This window comes from Oreochromis aureus, linkage group 7, assembly GCF_013358895.1.
Source record: "Oreochromis aureus strain Israel breed Guangdong linkage group 7, ZZ_aureus, whole genome shotgun sequence".
Classification (NCBI taxonomy): Eukaryota; Metazoa; Chordata; class Actinopteri; order Cichliformes; family Cichlidae; genus Oreochromis; species Oreochromis aureus.
The window spans coordinates 19,425,272-19,449,547 of NC_052948.1; the positions used below are offsets into that span (position 1 = coordinate 19,425,272).

At 42.5% G+C, this 24,276-nt stretch overlaps 1 protein-coding gene across 2 annotated transcripts in view; it reads left to right on the plus strand.

Moving 5' to 3' along the window:
* wnt7bb (wingless-type MMTV integration site family, member 7Bb) overlaps window positions 1-24,276 on the plus strand; it is a 28,666-nt gene that overhangs the window by 987 nt on the left and 3,403 nt on the right. The window contains exons 1-3 of one of the 2 annotated variants that reach the window (XM_031727724.2): window positions 1,903-2,318; window positions 6,702-6,928; window positions 22,382-22,653. In XM_031727724.2, coding sequence (XP_031583584.1) covers window positions 2,236-2,318; window positions 6,702-6,928; window positions 22,382-22,653 — 582 coding nt within the window. In that variant the 5' untranslated portion in view covers window positions 1,903-2,235. Of the gene's footprint in view, window positions 1-1,902; window positions 2,319-6,701; window positions 6,929-22,381; window positions 22,654-24,276 lie in introns of those variants that run through there. The other variant, XM_031727804.2, reaches the window with a different exon arrangement.

Here is a 24,276-nt window from a genome sequence, read left to right on the forward strand (position 1 = left end):
TTCACCTCCCGGGGACTCCTGCTTTGTTGCAGAGGATCATTTGAGCCGCTGTCTCTGCCTCGGATTCAGCTCGGCCCTGCATACCTTCATTAATAGTGGCAGACTGAGTTGTAGTTCCACATTCCATTGCCCAGACGGAGTTTTTACCTGTTTTGCAATACCTCACCTTGATGCATAAACACAGAAGGACGTCCATGCCTTCCTTCTCTGCTGCTTCTACCGCAATGCCTCACGGGCATGATCGTGTTAGGATCTCCAGGAAGATAAGCAGAAGTTAGTTTTTTGCGCATTTTTAACATCATACTGTTAATAAAACATTAATTATTAGTGAAATGCTCAGTGAGCCGAAGACTACATGTTCTAACCCATCTGAATCCAATACACTGAAACCAATATAAATTAGCTGCTATAGCCATAATAAGGCCCAGGGGTCCTGTGCAGCCCTGCCTACCGGGAACGTTGCGCTGCAGATGAGAGAGATCCAACCGAATCAGAGCAAAAGCAGGGCCTACGTTATAAAAAGTAGACTGTATAACAGGTTGTGTTGTTTTTAAGCCACACTGCATTTGCTTAGTGGGTTAATTCTAGGCAATTGCCCAAGAAATAAATAAAAGTTAATAATTAAAAATGAAAGCTGGCACCAGTCACGACCACACCACATAATAGTATAGAACATGTTTTTATGACTCTTTTATTCTAATAGTAAGACTGATTATGTTTGTCATATACATCAAGTTAAGGAGTGCTTCTAACTTTGTTGTATGCTTGTGCTTAGAATGACAGTAAAGTAGATCTGATCTTATCCTGTCTTACATTTTCAGCTGTAAAATTGAACGACTGGGCCCCTGCAGCTTGTTGTTAATGCTCCGACTGCGCAAATCTCGGAGATTCGTGCGGTCAAAACGAATCAAATAGCCAGAACCTCGTGAACGGACTTCGGATTTTACACGGGGTTCATATCACATGACAGTAGCTCCTTTATGGGGTCTCTTGTCTTATTGTTTACTAATCCTGAGCAGCTAGCTCATTCCTTCCATCCTTTTACTCCGGCTAAGTCTTTCATACCCTCTTCATGTACAATGACTGGATCCTGCAGGTGTTGAGTGAAAGTCACGATGTTGAGAAGATAAAAAAGCCTCCACTCACCAAACCATGTCAGAAAAAAAAAGAAAAAAGAAAAAACTAAAAAGAAAAGAAAAATTCAGTTTATGGCAACAATAGTGTAGTTTTCACGCCTTTACTTCCATCAATCCTGCAGCCTGAGCATAGAAAACCCTGCCTCAGAGCAGGGTCTCAAAATAGGATGACAGCCATCAGAGCGCAGCAGACAGGCAGGCAGAGCAGAAATATTATAGACGCCTATAGAAATGTTATAGTGTTACCGCAGGAAAGAATAAGGTCACCGAACCCCTGTTTGGCTTCTGGGAATTATGCTTTATGTTTCCATGGAAATGTCACATCAGACAAAGACATTTCTTTACAGCAACATGGAAAAATAGCTAGAATCATATCTGCCACTCACAGATAGATAGATAGATAGATAGATAGATAGATAGATAGATAGATAGATAGATAGAGTCACTTCGTTAACGTGATGCCAACTTGTTGATTCAAAATGACACATCCCGCCAAGACGTGCGCTGATTTCTTACACATGGAGCCTCGCTGATGGTGCGAGGCTGAAGCAGCCAGCCTCTGTGTTTGTTTATTTTTGGCTGGATGGTGGGGTTGGGGGTGGAGGTTGCGGGGGTGTGTGGCTGTGTCGGTAGGTGGGGAGGGGGTGATAATGATGAATGAAACCTTCAGCGCTGTCCAACGGGAATCAGATGAGTGTCACCCTATTGTCCCACTGTGGCAAAGTGGGCGGATAGCAGTGTCTCTCCCTGCCCAATGGCAGGCACGACTCTCATGAGAGCGGAGAGAGGCACTTTTCTGCCATGCAAAATCCCTAAAACCATCATCATTCCGGCTCGGGAACCCACAGTACTGTGTAACAGCCTCCGCTGCTGAGAGATGACAGAGCCAATCTCGGCGCACACACGGCCCTGGGAGCTTGGAGCTGCGTAGAGTCGCTGCGCAAACACAAGGCGACGCAGAGCGAGTTTTTTGATTTTTGTGCGGAAAAAAGGATTTAAAGCCGGGGATTAAAGAAGGGTTTTTTTTATCCCTCCTCCTCTCATCGTAGTCCGTCTCGTCTCACTCAAACCGAGCGTGGCCGTTTTGCTCAATGTCATCATGATCCTCTTCTCGTCGCGCAGTGTACTGCTGTCAGTCTACTACCCGCAGATTTTCCTGATCCTGACGAGTGGCAGCTACCTGTAAGTTTGAGCCAATTAACGAGTCCTTCACTCCACAGGGTGCGCGCTCTCATCCTCAGCAACACAAAGATGCACGGGTTAGGCTTTCCTCCTCTCACAACCCTCAGTCTTCTCAATAGGGGATATATTTTCTTCGCCCTAATATTCAAAAGCCGATAAAAGTGGATTATTTCGCTCATCCCTCATCCTCAGGTCAGAGTTATTTACACCATGATACCAAAACTGTATCGAACACGGACCGGGTCTAACAGAAGTGCAGCTCAGGCGGCATATTTGATTGTTCAACTGAACTAACGTTATCCAAACTCCAAAAAAAAAGAAAAAAAGAAAAAAAGAAAAAAGATAATACTCATCAGTAGAAACACCCGAGTCCACGTGGGAAAGCAGTAATTTGGCGTAAAGCTCAACGCTCTAATGTGCCATCCCCTCAGCGAGCATGTCTGCGGAGTAAGTAGGGCTTGTTTGGGTCAGGCTGTTGGATTTAAAACATTTTACAAAATCGAGGAAAAATAATACTTTAGGAACTGCAACATTGGTCCATTTTGGCCACTGAGTGGCAGAGATGTTCAAGACAATTAGATGCGGAGATTCTGTTTTCTTCCCCCTGTGAGAAAAACTTCATGCAACGTGGGTCATTTTTACGCATGGAAGCACCTTTAACCTGCCAGAGCGAGCGAAAGACTACCACGCATTACCTCACCTCTCCCCAATTTCAAGTATTTCGATGTTACCGTTTGAGCCCACATCCTAAAATATCCCCTATGCAACACGTACGTGATTGGCACCGCAATGCGCTGAGCTCTGGATTAAAAGTATTTCGCAGAACGGCGGCTTTCTTAAAGTTTCCAAAATAATTACTGGAGCATGGTCCCTGCTCCATCCTCTGCTGCCCGGAGACCCCAAACCTGATGCTGAAATAGATGTGGTTTTTTTGGGGGGGTTTCAGTTAAAAGTAGGCTACGCTGCTAAGTATAGTGATGGCTTGCACATCAAAGTTACATACCATTGTTTGTTTGGATTATTTAAGTATGTTTTCAGCGGCGTATTAACCGCAGGATAAGCCACGTGGAGAACATTTAAACATGGGTTCAAAATAATACAAAACCCCTTCATCAAAACTATACAGGAAATGTTTTGGCATGTAAAACTGTAAAAAAACAAGTTTTTTGTGGGCAGTAAATACACCCCGAGCCAAAGTATATATCCATGTAGACCTTTGGGGTCACTGCACACCTCGCCTGTGGAAACAGTCAGAAAACTGCGGGTGTGCGTAAGGGATTTTGTTTTAATTAAAACCACTCTCAAATGCTAAAATTTGTAAATGCTGCTAGATTTGCTGTTAATTTCATCAAGGTGTGTGTGTGTGCACGCGTGCGTGTGTGTCTGTGTGTGTGTGGTGGGGGGAATAAAGAGAGTATTTATTCACTTGACTTGAGTAAGTTGGGCCTCAGGCATTTTTGCGAGGGCCCTCCTCTTGTAGAAACCAGCCTGAGAACGTAACGGCCTGTCAGTTAGGTTCAAAGTGTTCCATGTGATGAAGCAGGTGGCTGTAAGCAAGCTACATGCCATGACGCAGATGATAGTTCCTCTTAAGGCCACCACACTGCACAGTGATGGAATCTTTAAGCTCCTCACCACATAGTTAGGATTTAAGCTCTTCCACAGAAATGACTCCACACTGACCTAAACTAGTGTTTCGTTTACCTTTCCTGGTGACTGTTTTAGTCTTGAGGTTTTTGGGATCAATGTAACACGGTAATGATCATGTTTTATCAGCGCTAAGGTTAAATTATTAATGAAAAATCAGCTTTACCAGCTGAAAAATCAGAATAGAAAGAAGAATTAATGGTGGACTCTAAATGTTTTAGGTTTACGTACGGTTTGTGGTATGGGTCGTGCAACATGATCACACTTTCCACCTGCTGCTTTAAAATTAGCACCCACCTTTCCTCTCATCTCTCTGCAGCATCACTGCTAAACCACAATCCAGTGACGCTGCATTAGTCGATTAAACAGCACACAGTTTGCATGAAAAGACACAACTTTTGCATCAACTCTCATCCTGTAAACCTGAGGAAGCTAGACAGGCCGGGGCTTTGAAATTCATCAGCCTACTTTTAAGTTCATGTTGACAGTCTATCTTATGGGAGATCTGTGTGGCTGTGGGCGAGCTGTCCCCCAAGCTTCTGGCACACACAGAGCATACACTAAGCAAACAGATTCGCATTTGTGCACTTTGATGATGCGGGGATTTAAAAGCTTAGCCCTGGAATTCTCTGTTTGGTGTTGTCTGTTGGTCGGGTTTGCCCACGGTAGACTGTGATTGTGCAAATTAGCATGTGAAGGACATGAGAAAGAGCTAACAAAGGAGGCTGAAAAGAGGTTTCTTTGTCAGAGCTAAAAATATCACCTCGACGCTTGTGTTGGATTTTTATCGCAAACCCACCTTATTCATCTCTAATCTTCATTATGGAAGGAAGCAAATTTCTCTAGTTGCACATTAAACTTGGCTTAATGAGCCCGCCCTTTCACTTTTGGACAAACGGGATGTCGTCGTTGCCATGAACTACCGTGTATGCAGCGGAGGGTCAAAGAGGGTCAGAGAAGTTTGAGCCACTTTACAGCTGAGAAAGCAAAGCAAGATTGAAAGAAGCAGCAGGCTGTAGTGTTCGCTGTGAATGCAGAAGGCACCTGATGAATGTCCTCTTTTCTTTCTAACAGGGGATTTAAAAAAAATTAATATGATTTTTTTTTAGAAGTTAAATCCCTATTAGATAAGTTTGCATCTAGTGTAGTGATGCACATGTTTCGCAGACCAAATTTAATTCTTCTTCTTTTTTTATCTTCTGTCTAATAAACATCAGGCTCATGGTTTTCTATTCTATATGAAAACGTGTATCCTAACATGTTGACATTGATTGATTTATGGCAAGTTTGAATGTAAAATCAACAAGCGTGCCCATTTTGCGTGTCCCTTTTCAGTGTTTTAGTTCACCAAGAGAATGTGTGTAGCCCTGTGTTTGGTAACAGATACTTGCCCCACTGCAGTTAGGATTTATTCTAAAGTTTGTCTTTGAAATTGAGATTTATGTTGTTCTTCCATTGCGCAGGAACTTAAACAACAATCAGAAAAGAGAACATGGTCGTCCGAGAGGTTTTTAGCTATCCCGACTCAAATCCACGCTCTAAGTCAGGGCTTCTCAGAACGAGAGTGTGCTCCGAGCTCTAAAATCGACATCTCCGAGAGCTCTGTTTCTGCAGTCTCTCCCTCTCTCTTCGTCTCCTTCATCCATTCTTCCATTTCACCCCTTATATATGTTGCCATTGCTTTTCGCTGACACACAGCTCGCCTGTGTTAGTTTGCCCCGTTTGTGGTCAATACTTCGGAGGTCGACGTCATACTTCAAAGGCGGTGTTTGCCTCCGCGCTCATTTATGGCTCCCTGTCCCTGACATGTTTGAAAAGTATGTATCTACATGGTTTCAAGGGCTATAAACAGAATCTTGGAGAAAGTCTGTGTTTTTCTTTTTCTTCTTCTTTTTTTTTTGTAATCTGTTTTGGTGTTCCCATTGGCCATAAAGCCATCTCGAAAACATGCCGTTGTACCTATCAAATATGTTGTTGTATGTTTGAGGCGAACCGATAAGGACATGTCCTGGGTCATACAAGACTCTACCACTTTAGGATTGGAGAAAACCAGTGCTGAAAATCTTACATGTGTTCAATGCAAAGCCTCTCATTAAATTTATGGGCAATATACACCCCAAGTATTCTTCAAACGCATACTGTAATTACACAAATCATACAAATCGTACTTTATATGAGATTTGGTTAAAAAAGCGATTTCTGCAACTGCGCCATCAGGCACCGAGGAGGTCTGTTCGGTGCGTATACAAGTCTGGAAGCCATTCACACCAGTATGTTACCTAACAATTGACACAAAAACCCAAACAAATTACTTAAACTCACGTCTTCCAAACCACTGGGGAATGCTGTTGTGAGCAGCCAAATAAGCATCTTCTTGTCTCTCTCTGGGCTGTTTTTAACATTTTTTATTTTTAGTTTTTATATTTCTCAAGTTGGATTAAGCTCTCAGGTTTTTCATTTACCTCTAATCCATTAAATAGTAATATTCTCGTGCAGTACAGCTTTCACTTTACTATGGAATGTGCATCAATCACGGGCTGAATTGAATCCTGTTCTGGAGAGTCTCATGAAAGTGAGTCAATCTCACCGTCCTCTGGAGGTTCTAACTGAGTTTGTTTTGTGTGTGTGTGTGTGTGTGTGTGTGTGTGTGTGTGCGACAACGCATGCATGCATCTGTGCCTCTGCGTATGAATGCATGTCTGCGTGTGTGACGGTGTGTTTTTCTTACTTCGGCAGGGCCCTGTCCTCGGTGGTGGCTCTGGGTGCCAACATCATCTGCAACAAGATCCCAGGGCTGGCACCTCGCCAGCGGGCCATCTGCCAGAGCCGCCCGGACGCCATAATTGTTGTGGGCGAAGGGGCCCAGATGGGCATCAATGAGTGTCAATACCAGTTCCGATATGGACGCTGGAACTGTTCGGCGCTGGGAGAAAGAACAGTCTTCGGTCAGGAGCTGCGAGTAGGTTAGTCTGCGTTCTTTCACAAATTGAAGCGGGATAGTGTGTTCCTGTATCCATATCTGTGTGCTCTGTATGGCTGTGCATGCGATAAACTTACACAGGCTTTGCTTATTGGAGCTGCAAGGAACTTTTGCCACTGATCACGTCTTTAATGAGCAAATTGAATCAGTGTAAGACCTTTGGATTGGGTTCACTGTTATGGTTAGGTTCAGTGTTACGGTCTGCTACCCTACAGGACCCTGGTGGATAAATCATAATAACCATATTCTATGCAGAAGAGATGAAATCAAACATCCCACTAATGTACACCAGTTAGAAAAAAAATAGCTAAAATGGCCAAGATCTTATAATCGGATTTTGATACAGAAAGAGGCCACAAAGATACTTAATAATACAGCTTAAATTATATTTTACATTAGTGGCACACTTTCTCGAATAATTTTATAAACATAGTAATTCACTACAAAAATGCACTCACTCATAATAACTATGGATTTGGTATCACATTGGTGTGAATATAACTTAAAGGTGAGCGATACACTGTCTTAATAAGACGGAGGAACAAACCATTTGAGGCCCTGTTGTACAGTAGTATGGATTTGTGACTTTGCAGTCAACTTAACAATGAAAATATGATACAAAACGGGAACTACAGCTTTGAGGCTTTGTGTAGCCTCAAAGTTGTGCGATGCTGAGCAGATGGTGGTGAATTTCTTTCTCTGCCTGCAATCGCAACTATTAATTTGGTAATGGCAACGTAGCTGACAACAATAATACCAGTAATTTTCTTATTAAACAAGAAGTTACATAATGCATGGTTTGAGCCATCTTTATTGTCCCAGTTTTATGAAACAGTACCACGAGAGCATCGAAAATGTGGTACCAGGCCCTGACCCTCTGAACCCCATGAAATATGGCTTGTAACAAGCCAAACCCAAGCTGCACACATCACACAGTCAGTTCAAACCAGTAATGCGCAGTCTCTTTTGATTTTCTATTGTATAACCATTCATGTTGCTCAAGAGGATCTCACATACCGCTGATTCCACCCCATCTTTTGCTGTTCCTCATTCTAAGCTGAAAAAATGCTATGTTTCTCCAGTGTTCCCTGCAGCTGATTCGCTGATGTAGTTTGTGCAGTGTGGGGTGTTGGTTAGCAGCATGCCTGCCATAGCTGGCTGTGTCCAAAATTGTGGAAAAGCTACTGAAAAGAAGTGCGGCTCTGATGGGGAAAGCGTATGGATGGAAAACGAGATGGCGAATGAAGAGACAGCTAATCGTGTTATTGCAGAGAACTCATGTCAAACCGAAATAGATGGACACATCTGTTGTTAATTGGGCTAAATTGGTTGTGTCCATGCCTGGCTGGTTCACTTGAGTGTTCTCATATAGGCAGAAAAAGCCCCAAAAGAGGGCAAACGTTTACATTTTAAAATGCTTTTGCTTGAGGGATTTCTCAAACTTCTGCAAATCTCTTTTGCGCTGCTTTTGTTTTACAGGGACTTTTATATATTTCCTTTCATTTAGATGCTTTGTTGCCATTACGTTGCGGTTGGGCTGCGCATTTAATCCAGTGGCTCTGTTCACAATCACTCCTCTTAAGCAGCAGCTGAATTAGCTCCAGGTCCTTTTAGCAAAAGCATTTTTTTTTCTTTGTTGTGAATGTGGCGCTTTCTTTGGTAATGAAGCTCATGTTGTTTTCCTCAACAACATCCCCTTTTCGCTTTCTTTTGTTCTTGTCTTTTATGGCCTTCTGAAGCACTCTGAGATTTATAAATGGCATTCGGCGGTGGTTCTTTGGACGCATCTCATGTGCATTTCTGTGTGACGGCTATTAAGGTTTTCATGCATTATGCTGCTCACCCAAAGTAAATTTTACTATTAAAACATATATTCAACCCTATAGGGGGTCTTCTCTGGTTTATTGTATGTTATATTATATATTTAGCAATGGCGCCATTTGAATTTGGTGCTAACTTGTTTGGTTTCCATAGTAGATCTGCACAAATAAATGCTCCGTGCGCCCGCACTGAGCACATCACTGTTGGTCGTCCAGTTATAGTCAGAGACCGATGACTGCTGGGCCTGTCATGATTGTTCTATAATGATGGGACTTGGTGGCCTTCTCAATAAAGTATCCCTACAATGACGTCTTCCTCTAGACCAACATGGAACTTGATTTAAGTTAGGGTTCCCAAGGCAGATTTGGGGTTTTTCAATGAATAAATAAAATAACCAGCCAACAGGGGCTTATTTTTTCAACTTATTTTCCCTCATTTATGTTAGAAAATAATCCCCATAAAAAACCCCCACCCACCCCATCTTCTATTGTCATGTTTGAACCACACACAAAGTTAATGAGCAGTAAAACAGGCCGAACTGTGCAGATTTATGCGAACAGAGTGGCGCATCAAAAGAACACATGACAGTAGAGCCTCAGCTTGCTCGATTGCTTCACATTTGTAAACTGCAAGAGGACGTATTATAAGGCACTATGCGTGTCAGTACAGTGACACCAAATCCTCTCAGTCTGCATCTCTGCGAATGATGCAATGTCATGGTTTGTCTGGCTGGGCTCAAACGCAGGACTCAGGAATGAAAGTTCAGTTTACAGTGTTGGTGATAGTGGTATATACAAAGCCTTTGAAGTGCTTAGTTCAAAAGTCCAATATGTACAAAATCCAATGGAAGGAAGGTTCATGAATCCAAGTCCCCGATCTCCTCACTTTGCCAAGTAACAAACACTCTCTTGGAACTCCGCTGGGCTGTCCTAGGCACAGGAAGAGACGCATTAGAAATCTTCGGCGAATAAACTGAAACAGGGAGGCGACGCGAACACTACTGCAGTTAGACAACACTGAGGCGAAAACTGAAGGTCAGGTCCCAGCTTAAATAGCAAACAGCTGATTGCCAGATGATCCACAGGTGCTTGATTGAGTCAGGTGTGTCCAGGAGAGGGCGGGGATCCCGGGAGGATCCCGCACCTGTAAGGCAGGTAAACACACCCTCACACAGAGCAGCAAGGACACAAACAGAGAGAGACAGAGAGAGAAGAAAGGGGAGAGGCGGTGGAGGCGCACAGGAGGACTGGAGGACCATGACATGCGAACCCTATTAGTAATCGTTCCAAATCGATTCCTGTTCAGAGAAAACGCTGCACATTTCAAGGAGCCGATGCCTCAAAGAAAAGTCTGTGCGGGCTGCTAGTTCATCCCTTTAGAAACTTTAGAAGGCACAACTAGCCCAAAAGACTTAATAAGAAATTGTTTAACAGTTATTTCTTACTATCATTGATCCAAGTGTGAAAAAAAGAGTAAGCCAAAATCTTTGACACACAGAAATGTACTGGGTGGACAGTAAGGTTGTACTTTTTTTACGTTGCATTTTGAGGAAGATTTGTTGAAAACTGCACATTTATGGTAGTGAAAAAACTGCGAACACAACTGTTACATGCATTCATACTTGACTGAATATTTCATGGGACACCATGCAGACACCAGGCTTTGAAGCTGAAAGCACTGCGCTTTTTGTTTTTGGCTATTGATCCTACAAACTGTTTCTGATTCTGATAACAAATTAGCAATCAGGTGATTAAACAAGTCAATATGCATGATCTACTCCACTGCATTACTAACTTGTAACTAATGTGCTACAGTAAAAAAATGTCTCTACTCTCATAAACATGGAGCATTAATTTTGAGCAAAATTCAAGTGAAATATATAAAATACAAAGTTCATTTATTTAAATAATTATGCTTGGTGTAACCTGAATTTATACCAGTCAAGTTAATTTCATGTGACTATATTCCATTGAATTGAACATTTCACACTGTACTTCTGTTATAAAAAAGCATGGAAAATTTTGATGTAATCAGATTACTTAAAGTCAGCATTTGGACTGGGAAATAGTTGCAATCTGTGTGGAAAACATCTGGTCATCTCCCTATTGTAGCACCTAAACCACAACTTGTTGCTGCAAACTTATTGGCCAGTAGTTAGTCATGCGATGCTGACTGACCACAACTGTGTAGCTTGAAGTCTGGTAATATGGTGTTTTTACTTCTGATCACGACCTTGTGAATCACCCAAATCTCTCCCTCCGGGTCTGTGCTTGCACCATAAAAGGTAGCAAATGTTGCACCTTCATTCATAGAAACATGCTGGCTATGTGAGGTGAGCCTATAACCCGTTTGCCAAACATTATCACAATAGTACTTAGAGTCATACACAAAGAACTTGAGAATTTGAATGGTGTTGTACTTTAATGTTTATGTGTCAGTGTTGAGTAGTAATGCAGTTCGGTATCCCTGTCAGTAAACCTCTAATGAATTTCTTGCTGTGTGTACATAAGGAGTAGGATAACTCCTCTCTATTCATAGGTTTAACTCTCTGGACTGATTTTAGATGGTCTAGCAGGGAGATACAGCCTCGCCGAGTCTCCATTTCAACTTGTGTTAAAAGTGCAGATTTCATGCTATAAACTCTTTGATGTTTAATGCATAGAAGTCACCACAAAAATAGATAGAACCCAACAAATTATCCATGCTTTTTGTTTTCTATGTTGTGGACACAGCTAACATAGAAGCTTTTTAGATACTGTAAGATGTGACGATGATACTTCTAAACTATGTAAGCTACGAATCACATTTAGTGTTATATGTAAGATCATCTCAATAGATATTTGGGATTCATGTATTTGCATTAGTTTGATATTGAATAGCACCGTTTGCTAGCAATGGTTGGCAATGCTCTTCCAAAGCGTGGGATAGGGTTAGGGTATATGATGACTTAGACCTCAGAGTGTTAATATAATAATATTTATGTTTTTAAACCTAAATCTAGCGACTGCTGGACAGAGGTGTGTGATTACTACGTCTTGAATAAATGAGATCAGGCACGCTGCTGGATGCGATCTAAGTGCTCTGTTTTAGTTTAGTAGCGTCCCACTAGGTCATCGTAGGAAACCACCAACACCGCAGCTACTGCCCTGTCTCTCTCACACACACACACACACACATACACACGCAGGGGAGAAGCGCGTGACTGTATTTTGTCTCAACACCTGAATTTCAAGCTGCCAGCAGCCTGCATGCAACCTTCGCGATTGTGATCTTTTCCAGTGACTATTGCCCTTGATTGAAGATGTAACCATGTTTTCTAACCGCGTCCATATGTATTATGGAATTCTTTAGCATGGCATATGAAATCATGGAATACACCCCTTGGAGAAAATGTTCCGATCCCTGCTTCAAATCTGCAAATTCCAACATCATCATAATCAAATGTAGAGGGAAAAGCTGTTCGCGTTCTGCTCCTATTTAGGTTCCTCATTCAAATCCCCCCAAATTATGAACGCCAAACCTCCCACCCACCCCTGTGCTCAGTGATGCAGTCTTAGTTCTGGACCGAAGGGAGGAGATGTCGGCAGTTTTTCAAGAAGTAAAGATCAACCGACCGCAAGTCTTATGCATTCTCTCTCTGTACTGCCTTCTCTTGGAGGCAGTCTTTCTCTTCTGGAGCTGGTCCATGATATTACATTCGCTTTCCAAGGGAGCACACATTAATAACTGGGCTATTGTGTATTTGTAGGACTTGAGATATCTTCATTTAGCAGAGATGATTCAAAGATTGTCTATTTGATATTTATTTCACTTTTATTTCAAGTTTTTAAAGTTGGCTGCTGCCGGCATCTCCTTTGTTGCTGACACGAGACTCTACAGTAGATGCACTGAAACAAAAAAAAACAAAAAAATGAACCCACACAGCTCCTGCAGCTCTACCGCTCAGCATTTCCACTGTTTTGCAAAGAGTGTGAGCTTGCTTATTACGCACTAACTGACAAATTGGAGTACAACGCCGTAAACTCAGCGCGGAGATTTGAAACCAGCAATTTGAGTGTGTCTCTGTTTCCTCTGCAAAAGCAGATTTAGCATTCTTCCCCGTGCCCCGCTAACAGCGTTGGCATGAGCCGGTGCCATCAGCCCTCGGAAATGTGGAATGAATTATCCTGTGCTAACAGAAATGGGTGTTATTGAGTGACTTGTTGCAGTCTATTAAGAACCAATAATAAAATTAGAAACACATCCATCAGCAGCTTAGGAGGAAAAAGAGGGGGTTTCAGGATAAGAATGGCAAATGTGGTCTGCCCTCCGCTCCGATCTGGCCTGCTTTCTGAATGAATCATTCTATTTTAAACACTCCTGTCGAGACTCGATCCCATAGCCGTGATTTGTTGATTTCAATTTACTGTGCATAATTAAGTGCCGTGCTACAGATTTCACATAAAAGTTAAATCTTGTTGTTCTGTGCCACATAAATCAACCTTAGCATGCATATTCTGCGTGAACTGGCTTCATTTTTCTATTGCATTTATGCTGCTCATCAGCCGTGGTCAGTGCAGCTTTTGGTTATCGATCTCCCTATCAAAGCATATTTGAACTTGTTTTTAATGACATGTTTTGACTTGGTAAAGCCTCATCCTGTGTGCAATCAGACATTCCTTTGGCTAACTACCTGTAATAGAGATGCCCTTCACTTAAAAAAAAAGAACTGCCTATGAATACCTTACAGCTCTGTTCAAATTGCAATGCACTTGAAGTCAGTGATTAGAGCCTGAAAATGGACACCTTTCAACAGCTACACTCAGCATCAAAGGCCAACACTGGCCCCCTTGTCATAAAATGGCCTGCTCTGGTTACTCTTTGTTTGACTTTCCAACCAGTTTGTCACCATCCTGATCCACGCTTTTTCACGTGAAAGAGGTTTCTTGTATTGTGCTGCTAGTGAAATATTGCAGAAGCTCAATCATTCTGCCTTTGGCTCATTGCACAAGAATGGATGGAGCACTTGAGCAGGTGAGCCGAGGAAACACTACAGTTTGGTTGGTTTTTTATTGTTACTAAAAAAACTAACCAAAAATGACAATTTAAATTTAAGCATACCTAGGTATAACTGTGCACAATTGTTACAGTGAAACAATAAGACCTTTTTAAGAAAAGATGTAAGCAAGTCTTTTTCTTTCATGACCTTTCCCCCCCTCCTTGTTTTGCTTTTTCACTGTGCTCCTTTTATTATTATTTTTTCCCTTGTTGTCTCCCTTTCTCTCTATATTTCTTCTTTGTCAGGTGCAGAGATGTTGCCCCAAGCTGTGGGTTACAGGGAAAACAAAAAAGAGAGAAAGAGAAAGAAAGAAATGGGAGTAGTGTAGAGAGGTCAGGGAATTAAAGGTGTGTTCATGCCATCCTCCTTCTTTCTCTTTCACCCATTTCCTCTCACAGGATCAAGAGTGTGGTGAAGGTAGTGGTCAGTCCACCTGCCAGAACCTACAGGGCTGCAGGGACCAAACTGGCATCCAGTCACTAGAAAGGTTGTTTAAGTCAGCAGGTTCATTGAAAACCATTTGTGTGGAAAGAACTCCCCGGACAGGCACATACTTGATCGGGAGCTGGAGATGGCAGGGCTACCTCTCGGAGGAGGGGAAAGGTCACTGCAGACACCAAGAGCCAGACATAACTGAGGGAGGCTGTTTTTTTTATCCACAGTGGAGTTGGATAAGTAAGTGCAAAGAGGATGTGGTTGACAAAAGTTTGGGAATTTTGGCTTAGTCTTATATACACCATTCCCATTTTTATAGAAAACCTGAATTCACAGAGAATGGAGTGTGCCAGAATCAACAGATGAACCATTTTTGGTGTCTTTTCCCATTCCGAACACAATAATCAGAGGAAAAAAAACCGTGTGGGACCATTTTTTCCACATTGTTGCTCGAGTTAATAATAATCTATATATATGTATCATTATCTTAAAAATGACTTTGGTGTGATTTGAGAATCCCTGTGGTGTTCTTAAATTTCCTGAACAGTCATAATTAATAATTATTATACCCACATTTTATTTGTTGTTGTCAAGACTTGAAGTAGCCATTAATTTGCTTTTCCCCCACACGTCTACAATTCATCCGACGCACCGCACTACAAGCTCCTGGGCCGAGGACAACAGAATACTTGCAGATTATAAATTCTTTGGTGGAGCTCCTTCCCTTTCTCGGAATCAGCTGATGGTCGTTTTGTGGTGAAATCATATCTCCGCAGAATGGAGGCACAGCATCAGTCTAACCTAAGGGTAATAATGAACGGACGAGAAAATCTGTTCAAAATGACCACGCGGTTCAGTTATTGCTTTGTTTTGCTCATTCTGACAAAGCGAGAGCTAATACAAGCTGAAATATTCACTCTGGCCAGATGAAGATTTCCAGAAAAGTCCCCTTTAAATCACATGGCGATTGTGTCTCGAGAGCAGACATTCAAGGACAGTATAAACAAAGCAAGGCAAAGGGAATCAGTCAGCATTGTAATTTCAGCCATCCACACTGTCAACCCCACAATTATTCAAAATTCAAAGAAGAAATAACATGGCATAACTGTGTAAACTTACATCTCATGTTTTCAAGGCTGTGATTGGCTGGGAGTAAAGCTTGGCAGAAAAAAAACACACAAGCTTACTCAGCTGGCAAGAAGGTGTCATGCCCAAGACTAGCTTAACAAAGGCAGTCAAAAAGCCATTCTTCAAGCTGTTTTTTCCTTCTTCTTCTTTTTTTTTTATCAAGAGCCACAAGTGGATACTTTGACACTGGTGAACTCTCCCGAAATGCCATCAATCATCTCACTGCCACTGAGGATTTTTCCCCTTTGTGGGGATTACTTCTTGTTGGTTCTACGCCCTTCAGGCATACTGCAGCTCCACTACTTAATCATTCACCCAAATCTCGCTATCCCACAGAGATAAAGAAAAATAAATATTGTTATCATTAAAGGACGGAATATTGAAGCTGATAAAAGATCTGATGCATCACCAGTGCTGATCTGCCAGCAAAACAGCAGATCCACTCCCAGGCAGCCAAGCAGTTGGCACCGAGCGGATAACAGCGTGGAAATGACGCGTGCATTGTGTTATGGTGGAACGGTGGTGGATAAAAGGCCTATTTTTCAGCCCGTCATCATGTGGGTTGCGCTAATCCTCTCTGCCTTCCTCCATGTGAGCCCAGAGAAGCTGGAGCGGTCGGACGTGTGCGCCTGCGCGTCCCGTGCGTAGGATCTTTCACTAACTTTATCAGATAGCAGGAGACTCCGTTGCTTTGTTGTTCTGCAGCGTGTGGGCTGTGGTCATCATCGGCAGTAAAAGGTCATGTCTTACGCTTTTTCTTCCCAGCGTTTTGCCTCACATCCTCTGCCCACAGCATATGTCTGTATCTAGGGTGTGGCCTGTCGTCCTACACAACCAAACAGCACTATCATTGCCGGGTCCGCTTTTCTGCTTGTTCATTCATCAGCTCTGTCTCTGTCTCAGAGTGTGTGGGTGTGTCCGTTTGCTGGGGTCCCTCACCTTTTCCTCACCCCATTTCTAATTCTCTCTCCCCCGCCCACCCACAGTCTGTCTGAGCTGTTCAGAGACCCGACCCTTGCGGCCCCCCCCTGCACACGGGGCTCCCCGTAGCCTCGCGTTATCGGTGGGATCTGCGCCTGTCTGTGTCTGCCAGTGCAGCTAGACGCAGGAGGAAGCAGGATGCAAGAGGATCAACTGTAATCTCACTCTGTGCTTTGTTCCACACAATCCCAGGCCCATCACTGTATTCTCTACTTGCTGGTCCACCACTGGACATTTACATGTGCCAACAATCACATCGCTACTGGCCCGCTTAGGTGAGAGTTCAGAGAGAGAGAAACAGCGAGAGGGAGGGAGTCTTAGTGGGTTTTTAAGGCAGAGACACCGGTTTGGAGGGAGAAGATGCTAAGAGACGTGGGGCTTTATTTTGACTGTGTGATGATGAGTATCACCAAATATGAAAATGTCAAGTCTGGAGGTTTCTTTTGTAATGAGAAGGGGAAACATGTCATCAGTGGCATATTTGACTCGTTGATTATAGTGGTGAGGATAATGATATCTTCGTTGATGCGCTGTGGGATCCGCACACATCTCGGTAAATATGTTTCCGCTGAAGATGAAACAAATTCAAGTAAAGATTGAAATTGAGGAAAATCCTCGACATTGTCCTCGCGTGAACTTGATGAATGCTTCGTAGAGCGCGCAGCGGCCTACGTTTGTAGATGTGTGCAGGTGAGGTCCTGATTTGGGCTCATTATTAGGATGAAAGGGTGGGAAGAAGGATTTGTGCTTGTTTTAGCAAGCCTCAGCATTCAGTCAAAAAGCTTTATCTTCACCTCAGGCAGATCAGAGGAGAGAAAGGATGCTTTTGAAACGGTTTTGTGCCAGCACAATTTTCTGTGCCTGGGAGGCAGCTTACTTAAATTCTCAGAATTTAATAGTGTACCGGCAAAGTTAAACACCCTCTTAATTGTTTTTAGCTTTACTTCTCAAAGCCCTCCTCATTATATGAATCAAACTGGAGGACCTACAGTGAGCGGCCGTGCCAAAGCGTGTCACTTCCTCGGTTCTGTGATGTGAGTTCTCTGAGAATGTGGAGCCTAGTTCTGGTAAAACAATATTATTTTATTGTACAGGAACACGGCTGTGCTAATTCCTCAAGCTGCAAACCTCACGGACCACAACTTTGTCTATAATTTGCTGGGAGCATATGTTCATAGCAACGGTACATAAAGCGGAACGGAAAACAGTAGTAGAGAGCGCAGTAGTCAGTTCAGCGATTGGTACACAAAGCGAGGGGTTTTCCTCCAACTTTCTTCCCCTTCCATGGGGCCCTGGAGACAGGATTCCAGCACCAGTATGGCTTTGGTTAGAGCTTATTCTCAGTATTTTTTGGTGTCATAACTTTATTATATGTGCGCAGTGACGTAAAATAACTTTGTTATGTAGTATCCATGAACTTGCATGTGCTCACAGTGTTTTAAAAGCGGTATCATGTTTCCATTGATTCACCGGAGCTGCAGAGTGTGTTTCATGTTCTGATTTTAATGCACGATGCTTTGTTTTTGCTTTTGAAAATGATGACCTGGAGTTTTTATTTCTGGGTTTTAGTGTTTTGATTCAATTTCTATAGTTTTGCTGCAAGGCAGGGGGGAAAAGTAAGAGAAAAAAAAAAACCATGATGTTCATGTTACTTGAGAAACAGCACTCTGCAACTTCCATATCTGCTTTAAAAAGGTTTGGCATCATGTTTTTTATCATTATTATTATCATTATTGTTATTATTATTTTGTATCTTGTGAAAATCCCACCATATGTGTAAAGACTCTTGGCCACCAGCAGGTGACACTTTTCCCTTTGTTCACTGTGGGCCATTTGACTGTGATAAGATGTTCTTACAGGTAATGTGCGAATGTGATGTGAAAGTTGAACTTCGAGTGTGTCGCTGTGTTGTGGAGATTTTATTTCTTATGCAATCCACTCCCCACCCCCCACCCCCAATCCCACCCCATCCCCTTGTGTCCCCTGTGGGTGTGAGTGCATGTCTGGGATGAGGGGTCTTTAAAAGGCTTTCCCCTTCACTGCTCCAGCAACAGAAGGCTTGGCCTGTGTGGAGAGGCAATTCAGCCACCCTGCTGGAAACCTGCCGGTTTCTGTGTGTACTTGTGTGTATGTATGTGTGTGTGTGTGTTTTGCTGTTGTTTGGCACCCCCTCCCCACCCCTTCCCTACCAGGAATCCAGCCTAAACTACTTCTCTCCAGTCCTTTTAGTCTACTGCATGTCTTCGCCCATCCTCTGGCTCACCTCACCTTTACCGTAACCGAATCATACCTTTGCTGTGATGTTCTGTAAAGTCTGCATGTTTCACTACATCTTTCTTAGGCTGTACACCTTCCGTATGTATCACATTGTGCAATCTGAATTCTCAGAATCCCAGACATGTTTTATGGAAGCGTGCTGACGAGGAGAGAAGGAATTTATTTCTGGCTGGCAGGATTAGTAAAGGAAATTAGCTCAGCATCTCCACTAGCTGCTTTATAAAACATCAGGTCAGTCATAATAGTAACAGATGAATGCGAGAACGCTTAGCAAGTCTAGGTTGTCAGGCCATTTCTGCCCTCACTTGACCTTTTTTTTTTGTATATTTTAATCATTTGTCCCATGATGGGGCAGACACACAACATGACTGACCTTGGCCTGGTTTTTGGAAAGAAAAGGGCGCTCTACAGCCAATTCTGTATCCAAGTCCCTTCAGTATATCTTTTCCCTTTCCTCTCCTGTCAACAACATATCTTTACTATGGCCTGTGAACAGAGAAGAAAGCAAGGCCCGTTGAGGTCAGCGGCAATGTTACTACATCAGCTTGTCTATAGTACACAAGTGCTGCCTGTATAGTATCCCCGGTTGTAAATCTTCTATGCTGTGTCATGTGAATTTTGGCTAGCGGTGTGCCTGCCTCCGTCTCTAAACACAGATTGCAGTTTTAGCGGCAAGCCACTACATCCAGAGACTTCTTTTTATGTCCTAGTTTCGGCAGATGGTCAAAAGACACGGCGGGCCATCGCAGCGGGGGCTGCTGTCCAAAGTGGTGTGGTCAGGTAATGTGAAGGCCAAAGCATACTGCGTCAGTATTTCTGGTTTTAGCCCCCAACGCAGGGCTGTAACAAAAGATTTTATGTCTGCATATGAGCTCCCTTACCTGTTCTCAGTGAAACAAGCCTGATCTTCTTGCCTGCTTTCTTGGCTGCTGCAGCAGACACTTGCCACTAAACTCCATTAGACATCTGGTTTAATATTCCCCCATTCTTCTCTCCTGGATGTTTCCAAGTTCATTGAGGTTTTTCTGGTCACTCCAATTTTCCACTGGCAGCTAGCAAGGCTATCCCAGGGTGGTTCCTCCTGGAGTGCTGTCAGGACTCTGGGGCCAGCCTCTTTTGGGGCTTTTTGCTGCTGTTATGGGTGCATTTTCTCCTTTGAAATTTCATCAGATGCACATCTGTTCGGGGGCCTCTTTCTTTCCCCAGAACACAGGCATTTAAAAAAAAAAAGATGTAGCACACGCAGGATGCGCATGCTGCACCTTTGCATTGCTATATTAATATAACTGAGCCAGGCAATTCAACAGCAGAATATAATCTTTGGTGTCTAGACTCTGACTCATCGCCCACTCTAAATATGATACAGAAATCGGGAGTGATGAGTAAACATCTACACAGAGCCTACAGGTTGGGTTGGTGAAGGGGGTTTACATATCAGGGTAGTGCACTGACATGTCGGAGGGAGAGATGGGAAATTCTGCAAGTAGACCACCAAACTGAGAGGAGGGGTGTTTGGGATGTGACATGTGGAGACTGAAGCATGCTAGCGTGCATGACACAGTGTGGCTGGAGTTGCCTGTCTGAACTGGCTTGTCGGCTTCACTCCACTTATTTTGTTCGTAACCTTTCAATCTTTGATTTATGAGTCAGTCACTTTCAGGGAAACAGAATGAAAGCATTCTCTATTCTGATTGTCATCATTACCCCTCTAATAGCATAACTCATTGAGTACCACCCTTTCTCTGGAAACTGCCTTTATCCTGTTTTAAACATTACAGCGATGTTCTGTTTGTGCATCTATGTGTAAATGAGCTTTTAACAGTGTGTGCGCGCAAGGGTGGAGGGAAGTGGAAGTGTGTCGTGTTATTTTATTATGTGGCCAGTCAGGGAGCGTTTGCATGTGTGCGTATGCATGTGAACAGATCTACATTGCAGCTGTGTGACTGCATTTGTGTATGAGGTGGGGGCAGCAGAATGTCACCACAAGCTGGTGGGGCACAGCTTTGCTGCTAACCAAAGAAGCAAGTGGTTGTGAGTCAGTGCCCACCGGGCAAACCTGTGGCTATGGTATTAAGTCTACAGCACTAGTGCCAGGGTAGGAAATTAACAGTGGCTTTGGGTGAAAACATCTCTGAGAGTTCAAAAATGCCCCCGAGACCAGAATAGGAGGTGTAAAAAGTCCCTCTAAAAAAAGAAGAGGAAATGAAATGGAAAACAGCTGCAAATGGCTGCATATTAGCAGTATATTTAGCAGTACATAAAGCACATTGCTTTTGAAATGAAAAAAAAGTTGAATAAAAATTTGTACACATACGCTTTAGTGGATGACACAAGCTATCGAGTGTTTGCTTGGCATCCATAAAGTCATTTTTGTCTTGTTTCCTTATAATTTTCACTTCATTGTGTTGTATTTTTGTATTTAAAGGCTAATCAGTGTTTAGAACATATAGTCAAATACACTGAAACTGTGTACAATGTATCAAAAATAATACATAAAAAATAGAATTCTATCCAAAGCCTACAAGGATGCTACCAGAATTTACTCACAAATAAATAGGTTTCTACAAATGATACGATCAGTTATTTTGGCCACTGGAAAAAACAAGAAAATGATAAACTGGCATGGAGCTTTTGGCCCTCTGAAGTGCAGAACAGCAGAACACATTTTACCTAGAGTGATTCCAATAATTGCGACTGAGTACATTACACAACACACATCAAAGACTTACAAAACATTCTCCACAGGCTGAAAGGCCCTTTAAAACACTCTTTGGTTAGCCTTGTTTCTGAGGATTGCCTCCTTCTAGATTACTGCCACTTGGAGGGAGACCAGGGTTGTAATAACCCCCAGTCCTTCCTGTACCCACAGAAGATGTCTTTTAAGTCAGATCCCTTTGTAGCCATTAGGGGAATAGTACAGTTCCTTCAGATATGCAGGAAGTGAGTGGAATTGTATGGTATGGTTATTGTCACCCTCCTTTTAGCTAAGGGGTACCCAGGTCCTTTACATGTTGTTTATTGTATATATATATATGTAATTTTTTTCTCTTATTGACACAACAAAAGATTTTAAGACTATACCTCAGGCATTGGCATTCTCAATTTATTTTCCATGACATTGAATCTATTTTTTGGTTTTTAAGTGATGACAGTGCACATTGTATTTTATCTAGTGACATAAGCCCAAGTACAACTTTTTAAAGCCAATAACAACTAATCTAAACCTTCAGTTTGAATGTGTTCATGGCCAGTAAGCATGCATTGTCTTTAAAGCCTGAAGTCAGACTATGAAACACAGGTAGAATAAATCTTGTTAGGTTTAGCAGCTGCTCTTATCTTCTGAGGTCCTGGTATTATCTGATTTAGGCACCACAGGGCTTCCTTTCTTGTCGGTGATCAGTATCAGAGTCAGCGAGACCTGCAGACCCCAACTGTGTGCCGTGTGGGCAGCAGTACAAGGTGCTCCTGTGGAGGAATTCAGCACTTTGGACAGCACCTACACCAGCTCTCCCCACACTGGAATTCCAACACTGCACTCTTGCAGGCTAGGTCCAAGGAATTTGTGGTGGGAAGTATGACCACATTTCTACCAAGGTACAGAAGGCAAGCTGTTCATGAGAGGAAAGCAAAATGGTGGCTTATCGAACGATGGGAAAGATTTTGAATATCTGTGGTGTTGTCAAAAATCAAATTCTCTGCACTGTAAAATGCTGTGAGTGGAGCATTTCTCAAGCGGTATCTTTTTTTCTTTTTCAGGCAGCCGGGAAGCAGCTTTTACCTATGCCATCACAGCGGCTGGGGTGGCCCATGCTATCACCGCAGCATGCAGCCAAGGCAACCTGAGTCAGTGTGGATGTGACAGGAAGAAGCAGGGTTATTATAATCAGGAGGAAGGCTGGAAATGGGGAGGATGCTCGGCCAACATCGAGTACGGCATAGAGTTCTCTAGCCGCTTCGTGGATGCCCGCGAGATTAGAAAGACTCCACGTCGTCTGATGAACTTGCACAACAATGCGGCAGGCAGAAAGGTAAAGAAAGATGTCATATACTTTGTTCTTTCTTCACGTATTTTGGGAACAAAATAAATTCTCACATTTTAGCCTCGAAGCCACAAAAACCCCAGAAAATGCTTAAAAAAATCTTACTTAAATTACTTACTTAAATATTATTTAAACTGTGCACAATAAATGTCTATCCTCAACAGAACATAATTACTGTGCAGTGAATTTTTGTATTATCTTGATGAGCTAACTTTTGTTTTGAACTCCAAACAAAGAAGGTTACACATTGGATTAAGCTTGCATTTGGAGATCACGCTGATAAATGATACCGCAACAAATAAATGGACGTCTGGAGCAACTAAATAGAGCTAGCAGCACTATGGAAGTAGTTACAAAGAACAATTGTTATTTATTCTTTAAGTCACTTGATAGCAGTTGATAGCATGGCATAACTGCCTGCCAAAGACACAAACAACTGGATGAATGGATTTAATGGCAAACATGTGTTTATCCATAGATGCAGAGATGCGTCCCAGACAAGCGGAGCACTCCCAGATAAAGAGCTCAAAGTCGCAGACTTGTGACAAAAAGCTGCGATCAATCAACTGATCAGCAGTTTATTTTTTAGAGAACAGATAGCAGAACGCCATGAAGAATGTTAGCGACCAGGGAAAAAAAGACAGAGAGAGTGTGGGAGGTGAATAAAAGAAAAAAGACAATACTAAGTTGAAAAATGGATCTAATTAATAACTTCAGCTGTATAATGTTCACTGGGAAAATGGAGCCTTCCCAAGTGGTTGCCAGATGGAGGACTGCCATTTATCCTTTCCAGTTCCTTTCATGGAATTATGAAGTGTAAAGTCAGGAACAGGATATTATTGCAGTTGTCTGCACAATACCAAAACATGTCACTGCCATTTGACTGCATCTATTCAGGGTGTGAAAGCAGGCCGACAATGCTAGTGTTAACACAGCAGGCTGATAGGGTCTACACTGCATGCCATGGTACTGGCAGCTCTCTAGATTAGAGCTGGCACTATTGCTGTTCTCCCTCTCTTTGTAGCTCAAAAAATTAAATGCTATGAGGAAGTGTCAGATTCTTTTTTTGTGCATACTGAAGGAACGCTAAAAATCTTTCTTTCTTAGAGTTTAAGAACTTATAAGGACACAGAGATTTGGGCCTTCTCTGATTGTACCTCACTTTGTTTGATGATGCATGCACAGTCACTCCAAGAGTGTCAGCTGCATCGCATAGGTATTAAATATTTAAAAAAAAAACCAAACATCCAAAAGTTAAAGACAGATAGGAGTCTTATTGGAAAATCAACACTGATCTGCAATTCTGCAACTTCATCTGCAATTTGCCAGATGAAGGCACATACATATGCATGGCTATATATGTAAACTGGATTTTATGTAGTTACATCTGGATTTTGTTCAGATGTGAAGCCTTTTAAATGACGAGTGTAAGAGGGCTTTGTTGATTGTTACTATTACTCTTATTAATGAAAAAAAAAAAAAAACCCAAAGAAGTCTACATGCAGATGTGTGTTTGACAAGCCATCTCAGGGCATCTCAGTGCATCTGTATGCAGCGATGTGTATCTGGTCATATTGGACTAATCAGTAACAGATCAGAGGCTTTGATGGA